Raw genomic sequence first — 17967 nt, 5'->3', positions numbered from 1 at the left:
TGTCCTAGTGCTGAACCTTCACATTTCTCCCGATAATACTGAAGACATTTTCTGTGGCCAAAACCAATCAAGTCATGCCATTCTGTAAAAGCTTCTCTATACGTTACCCCCATCGTTACATACTATTCTAGAAAGCGTTGGATCACACAGGAACCCAGAGGAAATGATGGCACTGTCCAGAAATGTGTTACAGTTTGGAAACATCAGACGACTTATGCTTCTATTTGGTCTACCCTTGTGCAAACAGTAGACCCACAGAAACACGTCAGGATGAAGCCTCATAATGTGGTGCCTGTCTGGCCACATAGCCATCATCTTTGGAATAAGGATTCTGCGCTCAACTCCTGTTCTCCATTTATATTCTACCATTACACCAGATTACCCCAAAATCCAATGATGACACAGATTTTCCGGTTTAAAGTAACAGCTTTAAGCCTCACAGACTTACCGTCTACAGGTGAGTTTCAGTGTGCTTTCCCAAGACAAAGGCCACACACCAGAGGCAAACAAAGAAGGGAAAAGAAGAAATAAATTCATGTGGAGTCTAACCTTTGATTGACACAGAACAGGAAGGTCATAATGATGCACATTGAGCCATTGAGACACATGTTTGACCCACGACAGTTATCCTACTATACTACTCTTATCCACATCTGATCTGGGACATTATCTCCTTATGCCAAAACATGTATAAAATATCGTCATTTTATTCAGCACTGAAGTTTAATGATGTATCAGATTTATGTTTGGCAGCACAAGAGAATTGGAGAAAGTTGTCCACACCTTCATATCCAATCTCCTCATTACAGAAACTTTTTGTATATTGGTATCACTCTCAACTTTTTTTTTCCATCCAGTCTCCAATTAGCACAGAATGTTGCAGCGAGATTTTTAACAAGATCAAAAAGCAGACAGCATATTTCTGAGATTCCTGGCTCCCTGTTAGCTGTAGACTGAAGCTTCAAACCTTGTTCTTTGTTTACACACCACTAAATGGTCTGTGTGGACTCTTGCCCCCGTACCCAGTCAGACACCGAAGATCCTCCGAACCAAAGACTGCGTCTGTCCACAGATCAAGGACTACATGTTGTGCTGGTCCAGCTTTATTGATGTGGACTGTGGCGTCTGCTGCATGTTCTTTTGTTCTGTGAAACACTTTGGATCAGCACTGTTGTGTCCTTCTATCTAAAAATGTAGTTGAATCCAACAGCTCTGCTGTACATCGTCCCTTCATAAATCACGAGGCGTTGATTCAACGTTAGGGTTATTATGGAAGCTGCATGTTTTACTCTGTGTTCTATGTATGTAACGATGCTAGTACTTAAACTACTGATGGTGGAGAGAATGGAGCAGCTGGCCAGTTGGATGGCACGATGAACAATAAAATGACCATAGAGGTGAATCAACATTACGACCTCAATGAAGGTACTGAAGGCTTTATTGCAGGGCTGTCACATTAGATGCAGTCTTTTTTCTAAATAAACTTCGAACATAGGTTTACTTAGTTTTTAGGTTTCCTTTCACAACAAAAGTATTTGGTTAGCTTTAGCAAAAAGGTTGTGGTTTGGGTTAAAAGAAGTTTATTATGTAACTGCTAGTCACATAACAAAACTAAGGTCAAATAAATCAATGTAGACATTAACAGCAGTCTCCTGGGTGAAGGTCCTGAGTCTGTCTGACCCGTCCATCCACCTTGTAGTCCTCACTACTTTGACCTCCTCACTCTTAGATACTACATTAGCTGCGTCCAATAATGGTTGACGATGGAATATCACTGGAGTCAGTTGAAAGCCCAGGACGTCTCATACAGACACATTTAGGGGGACCAAGCGTTGGAATGTGACGAGTTGCGAGTGAGACCCGGTTGTTTGAGGAGAGAATGCCTCAACAAAGTGGAAATATTCATTGACAACCTTTTTTGTTACAACAGAAATGAGACTAAACTCAACAAAAACCCTGGCTACCTGTTCACACCACTGTTCCTCTAGAACACAGAGGCTGGTGTAAAGTAAAAGATAGTAAAAGAAAAAGTATAGGCGGTGCACTGGTATAAGGATATATATATATATATTTTAACAACTGTCCTTTTAAAGCCTTGGGGCCAGAAGTGGATTAACGCTGTTAAAAAGTAACTGGCCGTCAAGAACCACACCAACAACAAGACGGATCATTTCATTGGCCAACACAACACCTGGCATCCTATTGGTGGGGAAGTTTGACAGGGTTATACACAAAAAAATAATCAGAGAGCAGAGGAGAAATCTGAGAGCAGACGTTTCACGAGCATACAGCTGTCTGAGGCCATGTCCACACTACTACGTTTCCATTTGAAAACGCATATCTTTTGCTACGTTTACAGCGAGTGTCCACACTACGCCTGGAGTTTCAGACCACAGAAAACGGACGAGTTTAAAAAACGCTCCCGAGGACGGATACGTTTGAAAACTCCGGGGTTGCCGACTAGTGTGGACACCGTTAAACTCAAACGTTTATAAACGATGACGTAGACTTCTGCGTTGATTGGTTCTTAGCAGTCACGACGTGTCCTTCTCTGATTCGTCACGCCCCTATCACGTGACCCTTTCCCGGAAAATCACAAACAACATTGATTATCGATCGACTACCAGGTTAATTCAACATGGACAACTGATTACAGGTGTTGCTGACCTTGTTGTCTTTACTAGCAGCTGTTGTCCCATTAAAGTCTGATACAAACGGAGGACGGACACAAAACGGAGGACTTTCCTTTCCTTATTAATGCTTATTTTGTTCTGCACAACTATTGCGAAGTCCACACACACAAACTATAAAGGAACAAAACATTGATTGCTCTCCAGTATGACAGCGACTTCAGTCACCAGCAGCGCTACGAGACAACAACGAAACGTGTGTTGACCACATTTATAGACCAATAATCTAGTAAACTTGTAAGGTGTTCATTTTAAAGTAAATTTGATGTGAGAGAGAGAGAGAGATAGTTACAACGCTGCGAGTCTTGCTCTAAGTCTGAAAAAGAAAACTTCTAAAACTTTCCCTGAACTGTGTCTGTTTGAGTTCATAGAGGAAGATCTTAAGTATCAAGCACGACCTTTCATTATTAAAGACTACTATATTACTCTTTTTAAACTAAGCAACCAATCTACTTCCTGTTTACACCGGCACCCACATGCACAGTGTACGTGAAGAGTCACGTGATATTCGTTTTCAGGCGTTAGTATGGACGGAGATCATTTTCTAAAACAATGCTGAAACGCCGTGTGGACGGAGATGTTTTTTTTTCTCAAACTCCGTTTTAAAACCAAAACGTATTAGTGTGGATGTAGCCTGAGTGTGAGGAGAAGCACAGAAGGGGCTATTTGAGTTAAAGGACAGCTGGTTTTGAGTAAAAGCTTTCTAAAATCTTAACGTGTTAAAGTTATATTCTCAAATTGAAAAACAACGCTCATGATTAACGATAGTAAAAAAGCTCCATAAAATCCGAGCGTCTCTCTACTTTCTGTGCGTGGCTTTTAGAGGAGGTTAGTGCATGTGAGGACTCCAGCAGCAATCAACCCACCACGGACAGACCTAGACCCGGATTGCCTGCAGCCTTCAAGGAGGAGAACACATTTGGGGATAATTGTCTGGGGAAATATCCCTACATTATCTGATGTTGAAGCTGATCTTCCTAAGCTAAACCCAGACATTGAACAGTATTTTATTAGTGAACAACTGAGCAAATCAGCTTCTGAAATAGCTGCTGCTCTGAGAACAGGTAGCTATAGTTACTGTTCACTTCACACTAACCTCGAAATAGATGAGCACAACTGGAACTGGCAAAATACTGAAGAAATTGAAATAAAAGATGCAAGACAATTTCACTTGCTGGTCTCGTGCTATAGAAGAGGATTTTCTACAGTGACTGGAATTAAATCACTCTTCAGAAAACTGGTCAAATTTACAGGCAATCAATGTCGATTTTGCAGCTTCAATGTAATACAAAGCAACACATTTTAGTTTTGCAAACATTTGCAATGTGAAAAAGTCACCTTCCAATAGACGCGACAGGAGGAAAACAAGCCAAAGCAAGTAAAGTTGTTTTCCCATCAAACTGCAAGTCTTTCATGCAGACTGTGACAGAAAGGCTGGCTGAAGTAAACACTCCTACTCTCCCTCTCTGTGTGTGTCTGTACTTATCTAATCCTGCTGTCGACTCCAGCAGCAGTCTGAACAGCAAAACGCCGGCAGGCTTTCACAGCAAACCTACAAACACCGAATGAAAAGCTGAACACGTCTGACTGAATGAGTCCTCCATTCACCTTCTTTCTTCTCCCGTCTCTTCTGGTTTCACTCCCGTTTGTCTTCTTACACGGAAAGTTTGAGTTCTTTGTCACATTTAGAAGCTTTGTCTTGCGTGTTCTCAATCAGCAGCATCAGCCTGGAAGAGCGGTTCGCCTGTCCCTCCAGGTATCCTTCTTCTCAAATGTTCACCAACAATTTCATATATGTATATATGCATATTAAAAATCATTGAAATGTCAATGAAACTAAATGCATACGAGGAAATGCTGCTGTCAACCGCACCTGCAATAAGTTGAGCCAAGCACAACAACCATGTGTCACATACCAGCAGCTACACACTAGCATACAGTGGCAACAATGCTTAAGCCTGGCAGCAACTGGCTCGAGTAAAATCCAGAATAAATGCTTGCAAATTCCACTTCAGACTCCGAAAACAGTAAATGGACAACTGACACAAGTCCACAAAAGGTGTACAGGTGCACACATAGCCCAGGCTGTGAGGGCAGGTAGTCGCTACGTTTTACATTTAACTCTCAGCATGCTGTAAACTAGGCGGTCAGCCAGGACTCTACTTACTGCACAAAAAGGGAAAAAGTCTATGAGGACAGCTATGCCCTCATTGCGTTTGCCTATCAGGAAAGTTTGATGATCAGATAGGTTTCCAAATGACTCATCAGCCCGACCTCTTACTGGCAGCTCAAGAAATGATAAGTTGGAGCAAGTAAATATCTCAATATCAAGAATATCTGGTCACACAATGTTCTAAATATATACCACAATAAGTTCAACAAAAGCTAACCATATTCAGTCATTATCAGAAGATGACTTCTCCTTATCAATCTCAACTGCACCCGTGAGCATCAGCAGTCACCAGAGAACAGGAGATCAAACGATGACACGAGTTACATCGTCTGGTTGCTATGCAACACAAAGGCTGACAACAACTCGTGAGCTGTCTCTTTAGTGTTAGCGATCTAACCTATATAAAAACACGAAACTGTTGTTAAAAATAACATTTACAGAGTTAGCGTTGCTCCTGGAGAGGAAGATGAAAAGCTCATTGTGAAATGAAGGATGTGGGTACCTGACATCCATATCAGGTGAACAGAACACAGCGTTTCCTGTCATCCACAGCGATACAGACATAAAGCGAGATCATTAGCTACTTTCACATTCACTGCATTTACATGCACTGAGATACCAAGGAGCTGATTGACTTTAGGAAAAAGGAGGTGAAGACAAACCCCTGTCTACATCAGCGGAGCAAATTATCAGCTTTAAGTTCCTGAGAATCAGCATCACCAACAAGCTGACATGGTCCTAACACATCTCCACAGAACCATCTATTCCGGTCATCATCACCCCCCCTGAGCTGCGTCTCCCTACACTTGCAATAGATTGGTTTGTAGACGAGCTTACATCTGAAAAAATTGAATTAATGAACATAATCAATTTGGTTGCTGCTATAAGAACATTATTATGCCAGTACAATCAGCAGCACCTTTGCATACTGCTGCCGTGGTTTCAAGTATGCCCTGGGGAGAATTTGTGATTTGTGATATTGGGCTATACTAATAAAATTGAATTGAATTGAAATTTCTCCCCATCACCTCGTATCCTCTCGCTCTCATCCTCTCAGACAATAAGTGAGACGCATTAGAATTCTTGTGACCGAGATTAAATGTTGATCTGCAATTTCCTGTAGTGGTCCCAGTAATATTTGCTATATGATGTAGAATATTTACTGAAGTAACACATCACATAAATATGCATGAAATGTGCATAAACACTCTTTGATGCAGATGAGATTCTGGACACTATTTATATTAGTAGGATACATTATGAATGAAGAGATCAAAGTGATTCAGTAAGTCACCATTCCATTTCAAAAGTAACAAGCTCTTTGAGTTTCATTTGTAACATTTATAATTTTCTGTGTGATCCTGTGACAGAACAAAACTGTGAAACGTGTTTTTTGAATAATCCAGTTATGAATACAACAGTAAAGGACTTTTCAAACATTAGACGTGGACTATGAATCGTCTTTGTCACTGGACAGTTTTGCTCTCAGGCCTCTTCTGAGCAGATTGGGCCTCAAACAGACTACCTAACTAACCCTGCACCTAAATAAAGGAACAATGCTAAATAATACAAAATAAAAGGCTATTCTGAAGCAACAGAGTAAATTACATCCACATTCCAGGACACATTTAGCTCACCTTGACAACAGGTCACAATATAATAAAACACACAAACAGAATATGGATACCACAAGCACATTGGAACACAAAGTCAATCAAGACATTTTTGTAAAGTCACTAAACGTTCACAAACAATATTCGTGCATCATGCTGTAACATGCTGAGACACGTGTGGGAAACTAATCTCTGTGGAAACTAAAATATGTGTCTTTGTCTCCTAACACCATCAGGGATCAAAAGCTGTCACCTGGCGGTGTGAATGTTGGTTTGAGGGTATTTTTGTTGATGAAAGTGGACCAAGTAGCCAAATAGGACACTGATAAGAATTAGATCAGTGTTATCAGGGGTTGTCAGTCACCCAGGTTAGATCAGGGAAGATCAAGGAGCCGGGTTGTTCAGCTGGCTGGACCTTACAAATGCTTCATGGTTTATACCAGACCAGCTGGTTCTAACATCATTTCCCTGGCTAGATTATGAACTTGATTCTGGGCTATTAGAAGTGCTTAAATCTGACAACAGCATCAATTCAACATTGGCTAGAGACGTGGATTATCACTGGATGCATCATTTGAGTGAACCTGTTCATCATAAGTCATCGGAGTAACGAGGCCCCTGACCAAGTGTGGTGTCCAGCACCCCCCCACCCCCCACCACAGTGGATACAAGCAAGACACGGCTGACAGAGGTGCATTGATCAGGGCTGCCTGGAAAATGTAAGGCCTGGAGCTATCAACATGGTTACCTTACATAATTCCTATGGGCCCTTCTGATCTTCAGGCTTCAAAAGGAAGATCAATCACTTCCTCAAAATGTGCGGGATGAAGATCAAGCTCCCCTTTAACAGATTGACTGAGGAGTTCTTGGTTACCCAAGAAAGAGGGTGCTATATAATGACTCTTCACAAATAAAAGTCTCCAAGGACACCAAGGGAACAGGACTCAGTGGACCAGGCCAAGTCATGGTTGCATATCCAGAGTTGCCATCGAGAGAGCCTTTGGGAGGGCAGATGCCATCTGATACCATCATCTTATCAGCAGGAGTGTTCCAGCGGGGAAGGCAGCTTCTTCATCAGGTGAAGAAGGTGCCTCTAGAATCAACTTGGAAGAGAAGCCCTCTGAGAGCAACAAAGCCAAGAAAGTATACCAAAGTGATAGAAGACGGCAGCTGAGGGTGCCGGGCACACTGTGAACCATTGAAGTTCATTGAAGTTCACTGCCCAGTCCCTCTGCAGGGCTTTAAAGCTTCTCTGCACCATAGGATGCCTAATCTCCAAGTGGGTGGCCTGGGTAAGACAGAATGATGCTGACAATGACCCACGGTTACATCACTGATGTTGTGTCTCTGCATCTCATGAAGTGTGAGAGAACAAGTAGACAGAATGACTACGTTATCAACAAGTGTGCTAAAAACAGACACTGTTAGGTGTCTATGTCAGCAGAGACTGAAGCATTCTGTGCTGCGTCATTAACCAGTTTGTGCCTATCCTGCCACCTTTGCACGTGCTGTTCAGAAAGATATGAGCATTAACAAGAACTGTACATTTAATGATGAAGAAAAATTTTAAAAACACAACAATATTCACACACGGCTAAGGAAATTGATTTTCTCACAGCTGATGTGTAATACGAGCTGTCACGTAAATACTAAAATAATACAGTACAGCACTGCTATAAAAAAGACAAATGGTCTTCGCTCAGACCTTTTGAACCAAGAGGTTAATTGAATGACCTGTACTACTCCAGTAGTGTCTCTTTTAGTTTTTTATCCTGAGACATTAATGACCAAACACTTGTGGAATCATTTCTGTTGTCTGAAGTACAAAAGACGAACTAACAGTTTTACTTTTGTCCCAGCCAGTGTCTGGACTGAGTATCTGGCTGAATATAGTCCTTTTTAGACATGTAATCTGGAACATTGCTGGCTTCATTTATCTGTTAAAGTAATGGCCTTTTGCCTTTCAAGCGTAGGTCTCCATTAGGAACATGTTCCATAATGACTGTGCGAACATAAAAGGACCATAATGGATAGAGCTGCAATACTCATGTGATATTTAGCATCTGACACACAAGACAAAGGTCTAAAGCCCTTTTTCCTCCATGCCGCAGTGGCAGAAGTGCTGGAGGGCAGTGGTGAGTTGGAAATGAATGATATCATGAAAGGAAATGATTCTCTCACATGATACATCAGTACCAGATATTACAACTTGTTCCAGTAAATAACTTCATCCAGGGCCACAGCTTTCATTGAGGACACATTGACAGCAATGAGTTCACGTCCTTTGACTGGGTTTTTCACATCCTCGGGTGTTTCTCTTTCCCATGACCCAAGCACATGAAAGCAGGGCAATGATATGAGGAACCTAACAGAGTACCAAACTTAAACTAAAGAAAAAGTAAGCATTGAAAATAATGTTAGTGATGTCAATCTAAAAAAAACTCTATCCTTTAAGACATTGATTCTCAACTGGTGGGTCGCGGGCCTTTGCCTGAAAAAAAAAAAATCCTGTGCATTTATTTTGAAGGGGATTTTTCATGCAGTGGAGTTATTCACACTCCTTAACAGTATTTGGCATTAATGCCTTGTAATGTTAATAGACACCCGCCATTTCACAGTATAGGAGAACACCCAAAAAGTTAGTTTTCATTCTAATTGAGCGAAACGCAAGTACAACACCGACTACATGAGATATGGATTTTCTTACATTGAGGACAAAAGAGGGCAAAAACCTCATTGTGTTTTGTCCAGTGAGGTTCTGGCACAAGAAAGCATGAAGCCGTTTTACTCGTTTACATGAAACATGTGTGGGACGGGGACTGACAGGAACAATTTCTCTGCACAAGAGAGCTCCCTACACTACGACTGTAGAGAACATTTTCAGCTCAGGTTCAAACTGCACCATCTTTTCATTAAATACATTTGAGAAGTTGAAAATTTGGGTCACGGCTTGTCATTAAGGGGTGATGGTGGGTCCCGCAGCCAGACCAGTTGAGAACCACTACTTTAAGAGGAACAAAAACAAAACTGAAATGATATTGCCTGGTTAAAAAGTAAAAAATAAAACATGAAAGTAGGTTCATTTCAGTTTTAGTTTTTTAGATATATCACGAAGGAAAAAAGGAGACAGCATGAATTTCTACCAACTCTTGTGACATTCAACAACACATTCTCTCTCCCAACTGGTCAAATACCAATGCTTGGTCAGCGGCCCTACTCTTCAAACTATGGTGCTCTGAGTATCCGTCTAGCGTCACTTTTGGATGTGTCAGGGACGGCAACAAAACCACTTCGGTAGGCTTGACTGATTATCAGGACTGACTGGCTATTAACGTAGCCAACGACTCACGTGACAAACAATTCTAACGACTCACGTGACTAACGACTCACGTGACTAATAACGCTAACAATTCACGTGACTAACGACACTAATGACTACCGTGACTAACAACACCAATGACTAACGACACCAACGACTAACATGACGAACGACACTAACGACTCACTTGGCTAACGACTAATGTGACGAACGACACTAACGATTCGCTTGACTAACGACTACCATGTCTAACAACACTAACGACTACCGTGACTAACGACACCAATGACTAACGACACCAACGACTAACGTGACGAACGACACTAACGACTCACTTGGCTAACGACTACTGTGACTAACGACACCAACGATTCACTTGACTAACGACACTAACGACTACTGTGACTAACGACACTAACGACTACTGTGACTAACGACACCAACGATTCACTTGACTAACGACACCAACGACTAACATGACGAACGACACTAACGACTCACTTGGCTAACGACTAATGTGACGAACGACACTAACGATTCGCTTGACTAACGACTACCATGTCTAACAACACTAACGACTACCGTGACTAACGACACCAATGACTAACGACACCAACGACTAACGTGACGAACGACACTAACGACTCACTTGGCTAACGACTACTGTGACTAACGACACCAACGATTCACTTGACTAACGACACTAACGACTACTGTGACTAACGACACTAACGATTCACTTGACTAACGACACTAACGACTACTGTGACTAACGACTACTGTGACTAATGACTACTGTGACTAACGACTACTGTGACTAAGTAATGTTTTGCTAGGGGATCAAATACTTATTTCACACAATCAAATGCAAATCAATTTACAACTTTTATATGATGGGATTTTCTGGATTTATTTTTTGATATCCTGTCTTTCACTGTTACAATTATAGAAGAAGAGACCCCCGCCAGTCCTGACACCATTCTCCTACCTCCTGTGTTGTGGCAACTGTTAGCTGGTAGATTGAATGTTCTCAGCTATTAACTTGATGAGTACAATATTATTATTACTGGTAGGAATGAAGACGACAGAAGTTATTCTTTAAGTGGTAGAACACTATTTAGATACACTACGTGGGTAAATGAGTACTGATGAGAAGGTTTTAAAAAGTGTTCTGGCAAATCGACCAATAAATCTGATATTTCCTGTTCTCACTTCACATTTTAATTCTACTCCGATGTTGTCTTAATGATGACATTGGAATAACTAAATGAGTACTGTATTTTTTCCTTCTGTTAAAAACATGATTTTATCTGAGTATCTGTGTGCACATATTGTGTTGTGTAATGTATTACTGGCCACATGCTGTACTTTGTATCCCCTAGAGTACAGAATGTGTTCTGTTTATGTGTGTGGGTGTTTGTTTAGAATTGTGTGTGTGCGCGCGTGCGTGCGTGCGCGCGTGCGTGCGTGCGTGTGTGTTGGAGGAATTCAAAGCAGGATTTCATATTGGTGAAACATTAAGAGCCCTCTTTAACTAGACTTCTGTCTCAGCTGTCAATCACTCCGCCTGGCTATCAGCACTGGTGTCAGATATAACCTTTCTACCAAAATCCACCACTGGATCCAGACAGGAAGCTTGACTCATGACTTTGATGGTTTGACTTCAAAAATAGGTGATTTTAAACAAGCCTGAAAGAAGTGCAATATTAGCAGAGTAGTCTGTTACTTGATCTTGGAAAATAATCTATTAAATGATTATTAGCTATGGGATGACCAGGGGCTTTGGTAGTTGTGGTGTAAATGAGAACTTTTTTCCTTAAATATTACCATTTCCTCTGTGTGATATCATATTTCAGTAAGTGTTGCTTGTTTGTACTCATTGTTAATGCAAAATAAAAGGAATTGATTGATTGAAGCTGTTTCCCGTGTGCCTCTGAGCCAAACAAAGAAACACACCACAAACTACCAACCTGCAGTCCCAAGCATCTGAAGGAGAGCTGGACAGAACAGAAGTCCTGGAGAGGAAGATGGGAGCTTAGAAAGGCAGACAGGAGAGTGTCTACAGGCTTCACAACTCAAACTGGGAACCAGCACAATGGAATTTGCATATACTTGCTCAACCAATCAGAGTGAGCCACTTCCTTCCTACAGCACCAGCCATTCTCATGGATGGCATAATGCAACATGACTGAAACACAACACAATACTGCTTTCTGAATGTTTGCCTCATATCTGTTTTATGTGTAAAACATAAACTTTAGCAATTCTACAAATGAGTAAAAAGTCCTTGTTCATTAACTCAACTAAGCACACATGCATAGCTCCACACTTTAGCAAATGGTCTTCTGCTTGCTTTCTTCTTCATCTTTTTCTTTCCATGCAGTGACACAGAAGCATGCCCTCTCCCTCTGTACCCCCAGCCCTCTCTCCTCCTTACCTCCTGTAAACGCTGGATGTGTTCTCTGCAGGTTTCTAAGTCGCTGTCACCAGAAACCACAATCAGTCCCAGAGGAATGGCTGCAGATACAGAGGAACAAGACAATTATCCAACAGCACTTTGATATCTACTTATACAGTGGTTCTCAACTCCAGCCCTCAGGAGCCTGTAAATACTGCTGGTTTGAATTCTGGTCATCTAGAAGGGACTGATGTAGACCTGGGACTCCACATGAGTCTAATTACAGATATGGTAGTAAGGACAACCAGCACTGAGATTGCTGAGGACTGAAATTGTGAACCACCACCAACAACTTGCCAATGAATATTTAACCTGACTAGGTGAAACGTTTTGGGGTTCCAAAAACACAGATGCATTGGTCTTGAGAGAATATATGCTGAAAATGATACTGGTATATTTGATGAGAACATCCTATTTGTGACAAAAAGAAACAGCCTATAGGAAAGATCAGAACCAGAGCTGTTTAAAGTCCTTCAGTGCAAATTACACGGCAAAAGGGATTTAAAGTTGTGTGCAACTTCAGAGCCACATGTCAGGGCGCCTACAGAGATACCACTCGGAGACTGAAAGAACTGGAACTGGTCAGTACGGGATAGCTAACAATGAACAAGGAGCTAGACACAGGAAGCTAACGCATATCAAGCAAATACATAGTCATTGAAATGTTCTGCTCAACATCACTGTGAATAAAAACATCAAGGGCCCACCGGTGCTAGTGGAGTCTCATTAAAGCAAGATTCCATCTCATGTGTGACACATTTGTCTAGCCCAGTAGCTCAAAATGATGATGCATGTGCAGCGCCAAGTTAACTTTGGTGTCTTTTATTTTCTTAAGTGAGCCTGACCAAGCCGCTCGTTGAAACAACAGACGGCTCCCTGAGGCGTCAGGCCGGCTGCACCAACACAATACTGCTGGATGAACATCAGAGCTCCTGAACCCACACACAGCTCTCATTGATACCAAATATCTGTCTCAGGGTGGAAGACAAACACTGCTCTGGGAGTGTCAGATTATAAGAGAGATTCTAGAATAGTGCCTGTTCACTTTGTGGTCCATTGACTATTCTCCAAACGTTCCTCAGAGATAACACAGGTCTATCTGAAACAATCAGCACACCAAACACAACGTCTGCGTTCATTTCATGGACTCGCCTTGAGGATGACCTTTTATGGTGGCACATAAGTAGCAACTAAGTGGTTGTTGGTCCATGCACGGTTGTGTTTGGAAAGAGAGCTCATAGAAACAAGTTTTTGTAACGAGACAACAAAATGTAAAATGGGCTGAATCATTTCCAAAGATATTGTCAAATTAGAGGAGCAGCAGGAAATCAACGGGTAGACATTTTGATAACTGATTCATTAGATCATAATGCTGGACTTTCCCTGGTTCCAGCTTTTCACATTATTGGTAGAATGTGCAGTATACTTTTACTTTACAACTCACCATATAACAAAAGGTATTCCTCAAGCTTCATCGCTGTAAATCTCTGAGTGACTTGTTGAAAGAAGCAGTGACTTTAAGTTCTCTTCATTCTCTTGTTGGTCAGACAAACAAGTCATTTGACAACAGTGATGATTGGACTATATTATAGTACAGAATGATGGTTCTTTAGACATCGAGATCTCTATTAAACCATCTCTCCACTCGATCCCATGTTCAGGGTGGAATACAGAGCCACAGTGAGATGATATAACCACTGTGCATATTTTTATCCATCTCCCCAAGTGTGACACATCCACAAGTTGAGTGCATGGATTTATTTACATAATGAGAAACAACTCAAACTTCAGATAGCGAGAACAAAGGATGAGGTATGAAATGTTGGAAATTAAGAACATCATTTAATACCAATATACATTTCATATTATATTGAAAAAAAGGGAATTGTGGATTATGGTGGTTAATATGAATTAGTATGAAATATTATATACGTTTTCATCAAGGAACTACAGATTTAAAGCCTGTACAGTACATTTATATGATATGCAATACACAGAAACAAAAAGAACCATGTCTACAGTTACACTACTATATAGTCTACAGTGTTCTAAAGCGCTCTGGTTACAATGTTGTAAAAGGGAAGAGCGCCACCCGGTGTCAGAACTCTGAGCTGACATGAACTAACTGACTGTATGTGAGTGTAATTGTCTCTAATGAGAGACAGAAGCTTACCCGCTCTATATTCCTGAGATGTCAGCGATGCTGCTCACTGTCTGAGTGCGCTCTATGTAAATCACAGACATCTCTCACTGAAGAGCTTCTGAGATGCAGCATGAAGAGGAAGCTGAGAATCATCTTGTTGACCTTCACATCACTGCTCCACCTTCTAATCATCAAGCAGCGCGATTCCCTCTTGAGCCTGAAGATGCTAATGAGGGTCCATGGACCTTCAGCTCATATCACACATCACTGACCTGTGATCTGATATATGAACATATAACCTGTTCCTTTCAGATGTATATGCCTGCTGTAGACCAACTATACCCTCACTAAACCCTTATTGTATTGTTTGATCTGGAAATCATCTGTGGTACGATTATGGCTGGATGATATGGTTCAAATGAATATCACGCGAGTGTTTGGTGGTGCATATGAGAGTGTTTGGTGGTGCATAAGTGAGTGTTTGGTGGTGCATAAGTGAGTGTTTGGTGGTGCATAAGTGAGTGTTTGGTGGTACATACACGAGTGTTTGGTGGTGCATACGCATGGTGGTGCATAGGCGAGTGTTTGGTGGTGCATACGCAAGTGTTTGGTGGTGCATACGCGAGTGTTTGGTGGTGCATAAGTGAGTGTTTGGTGGTGCATAAGTGAGTGTTTGGTGGTGCATAAGTGAGTGTTTGGTGGTACATACGCGAGTGTTTGGTGGTGCATACGCATGGTGGTGCATAGGCGAGTGTTTGGTGGTGCATAAGTGAGTGTTTGGTGGTGCATAAGTGAGTGTTTGGTGGTGCATACGTGAGTGAGTGTTTGGTGGTGCATAAGTGAGTGTTTGGTGGTACATACGCGAGTGTTTGGTGGTGCATACGCATGGTGGTGCATAGGCGAGTGTTTGGTGGTGCATAAGTGAGTGTTTGGTGGTACATACGCGAGTGTTTGGTGGTGCATACGCATGGTGGTGCATAGGCGAGTGTTTGGTGGTGCATAAGTGAGTGTTTGGTGGTGCATAGGCGAGTGTTTGGTGGTGCATAGGCGAGTGTTTGGTGGTGCATAAGTGAGTGTTTGGTGGTGCATACGCAAGTGTTTGGTGGTGCATACGCATGATGGTGCATAGGCGAGTGTTTGGTGGTGCATAAGTGAGTGTTTGGTGGCGCATACGCGAGTGAGTGTTTGGTGGTGCATACGCGAGTGTTTGGTGGTGCATAAGTGAGTGTTTGGTGGTACATACACGAGTGTTTGGTGGTGCATAAGTGAGTGTTTGGTGGTACATACGTGAGTGTTTGGTGGTACATACGCGAGTGTTTGGTGGTGCATAAGTGAGTGTGTGGTGGTGCATAAGTGAGTGTTTGGTGGTGCATAAGTGAGTGTTTGGTGGTGCATAAGTGAGTGTTTGGTGGTACATACGCGAGTGTTTGGTGGTGCATACGCATGGTGGTGCATAGGCGAGTGTTTGGTGGTGCAAAAGTGAGTGTTTGGTGGTGCATACGCGAGTGAGTGTTTGGTGGTACATACGTGAGTGTTTGGTGGTACATACGCGAGTGTTTGGTGGTGCATACGCGAGTGTTTGGTGGTACATACGTGAGTGTTTGGTGGTACATACGTGAGTGTTTGGTGGTGCATAAGCGAGTGTTTGGTGGTGCATACGTGAGTGTTTGGTGGTGCATACGCGAGTGTTTGGTGGTGCATACGCGAGTGTTTGGTGGTGCATACGCGAGTGTTTGCTTACATGCTTGTCGTAGTTTGTCCTTGTCATAGTGCAGAGCGTCATAGTCTGTCATACTGATCCTGCTGACTCTGATCCTCAGCCTCTCTGGGACCGGCTGCTGACTGACACAAACACACACAAACACACAGAGTCATTAGAAGCTGAACATCAGGGTCTTCGGTGGTTTTGAGTGTGTGACTTACTCGTTGAGGTGTGGTAGTGAGGTCCGTCGTTTGGTTTTCTGCACCATGTTGGCCTGGTTTCTGAGGCTGATGTGGATGACGGAGGGAGCAAGTCTGCACGGTTCACCATCCACCTAACAAGTATATCAATCAATCATACCCACACTGCTTCAGTATTCAGTCATCATTACTGGGCAGATGTTACACACTGTGGTTGTACAGATGTGCGTATGGACAGTATGTACCTGTACTGGGAGAGGTTTAGTCGTGGTGAGAGTGACTTCTCTGCACTGGTTCAACCTCTCGCCATGACCTCCAACCTGGAGAGTAGCCTACAAACACACACACACACACACACACACAGTTTCACTTCACACGCGGTCCTTACTCCAGCTACGACTCAATGAAATACTGTTTTTCTGGTGGCAGACTGATCAGCTTTGAACTCATGATAGTAGAGCTTTACTGCTCTGATGATCTGTTCTTTCCAGAATCTTCAAACACTCTTCTCACCATCTAGATTAAAACATATTCTGCCCCGAGCACAATAAAATAGATTCTTTACATGTTTCCCAAGTTGTGAAATGGCTGGAAAGAAGTGGAAATAACATATTATAAGAAAAATAAGATGTAAATATGTAAATGTTATTGTGTATGACAACATGAAATACTGAAAGTCACATCAATGTAGCCAACTGGGATGATGATAAAACTTTTGAATTCGTGATTCTCAGTTCCAGCTACCAGGAAATACTTCAAAGCTTTTTTTCACTTTTTCTTTGAAGGTTGTGGAAATACGAGCACGTGCTGTTGAAATAGGGAAGTTCCTTGTATGTGAATCTATAGCTTTCCAATAAAGGTGATTGTGAGATGTGCGACTCTGTAAGGAGAAGATGTGAGGAATGAACTGGGGGCTACTAACTATGTTAATTAGTCTGTTAGTTACTATATTACCCCGGGTACACAGTGAGCTACGTACCAGTGAAGTCATTGTGAAGCCAATGACCTCGATGTATCCATCATCATGGCGTTGAGGTTCAAAGTCGTGATGTTCACTGGGGTTTCCCCAAGGTGTAGTACCTGCACAGTATCTGAAGAACACAACACACACCACATCATTAGAGACACTTCGTCATGAAGTTAACTATTTAATGCTGATACAGACGGATTAGGCAGAAAAGGCTCGTATGAGAGAGCTCTCAAAGAATCCACTAGGTGTTGCACTAAACTCAGCAGAGTGAAGCTGTGTTGATACGCACTTGGCACCGTATTGTGAACCTTTGCAGAAGGCGAGCGAGCTTCGAGCATGAAAGAGGCGTTTCTACTCCATGAGCTGTTTGTTGCTTTATTCTCCGAAACACCAGAGGGCGAACAAACTAAATGAACTGTGAGGAATCAAAAAGACAACCGAAAACCAACCTCCACCATGCCGAGGAGGACGATCTCTGTAAACTCTCATATTCATGGACTACTTTATTGCTCTTGAACAAGTCGTGTATGACGTGCATTATAAGGAAACAAAGGTTCAATATCCTGTAAACTATCATTTTTAAGACCTCCTGTTTCTAAAGCATTTAAAAGGTCCAGAATGTAGCATTTCGGGAGCTCTGTTCACAGGAACAGAATATAAAATTCAGAAATAGGTTTTCATTAGTGTACAATCACTTAA

At 42.0% G+C, this 17967-nt stretch overlaps 1 protein-coding gene across 5 annotated transcripts in view; it reads right to left on the bottom strand.

The window, feature by feature from the left end:
• Positions 1 to 17967, bottom strand: part of dgkza (diacylglycerol kinase, zeta a) — a gene marked incomplete at its 5' end in the record, with an annotated part of 77038 nt that overhangs the window by 25500 nt on the left and 33571 nt on the right. For all 5 annotated transcript variants that reach the window (XM_079186050.1, XM_079186051.1, XM_079186049.1 and 2 more), the window contains 5 exons: positions 12233 to 12312; positions 16138 to 16238; positions 16320 to 16432; positions 16544 to 16630; positions 17278 to 17389. In XM_079186050.1, the coding sequence (XP_079042176.1) occupies positions 12233 to 12312; positions 16138 to 16238; positions 16320 to 16432; positions 16544 to 16630; positions 17278 to 17389 (493 nt within the window). The remainder of the gene's footprint in view (positions 1 to 12232; positions 12313 to 16137; positions 16239 to 16319; positions 16433 to 16543; positions 16631 to 17277; positions 17390 to 17967) is intronic.

The sequence above is a fragment of the Pholis gunnellus genome (assembly GCF_910591455.1).
Source record: "Pholis gunnellus genome assembly, chromosome: 24".
In the NCBI taxonomy this organism is placed as follows: domain Eukaryota; kingdom Metazoa; phylum Chordata; class Actinopteri; order Perciformes; family Pholidae; genus Pholis; species Pholis gunnellus.
The sequence above is the reverse complement of the archived record's forward strand: the minus strand, read 5'-3'. Positions and strand labels throughout refer to the sequence as shown.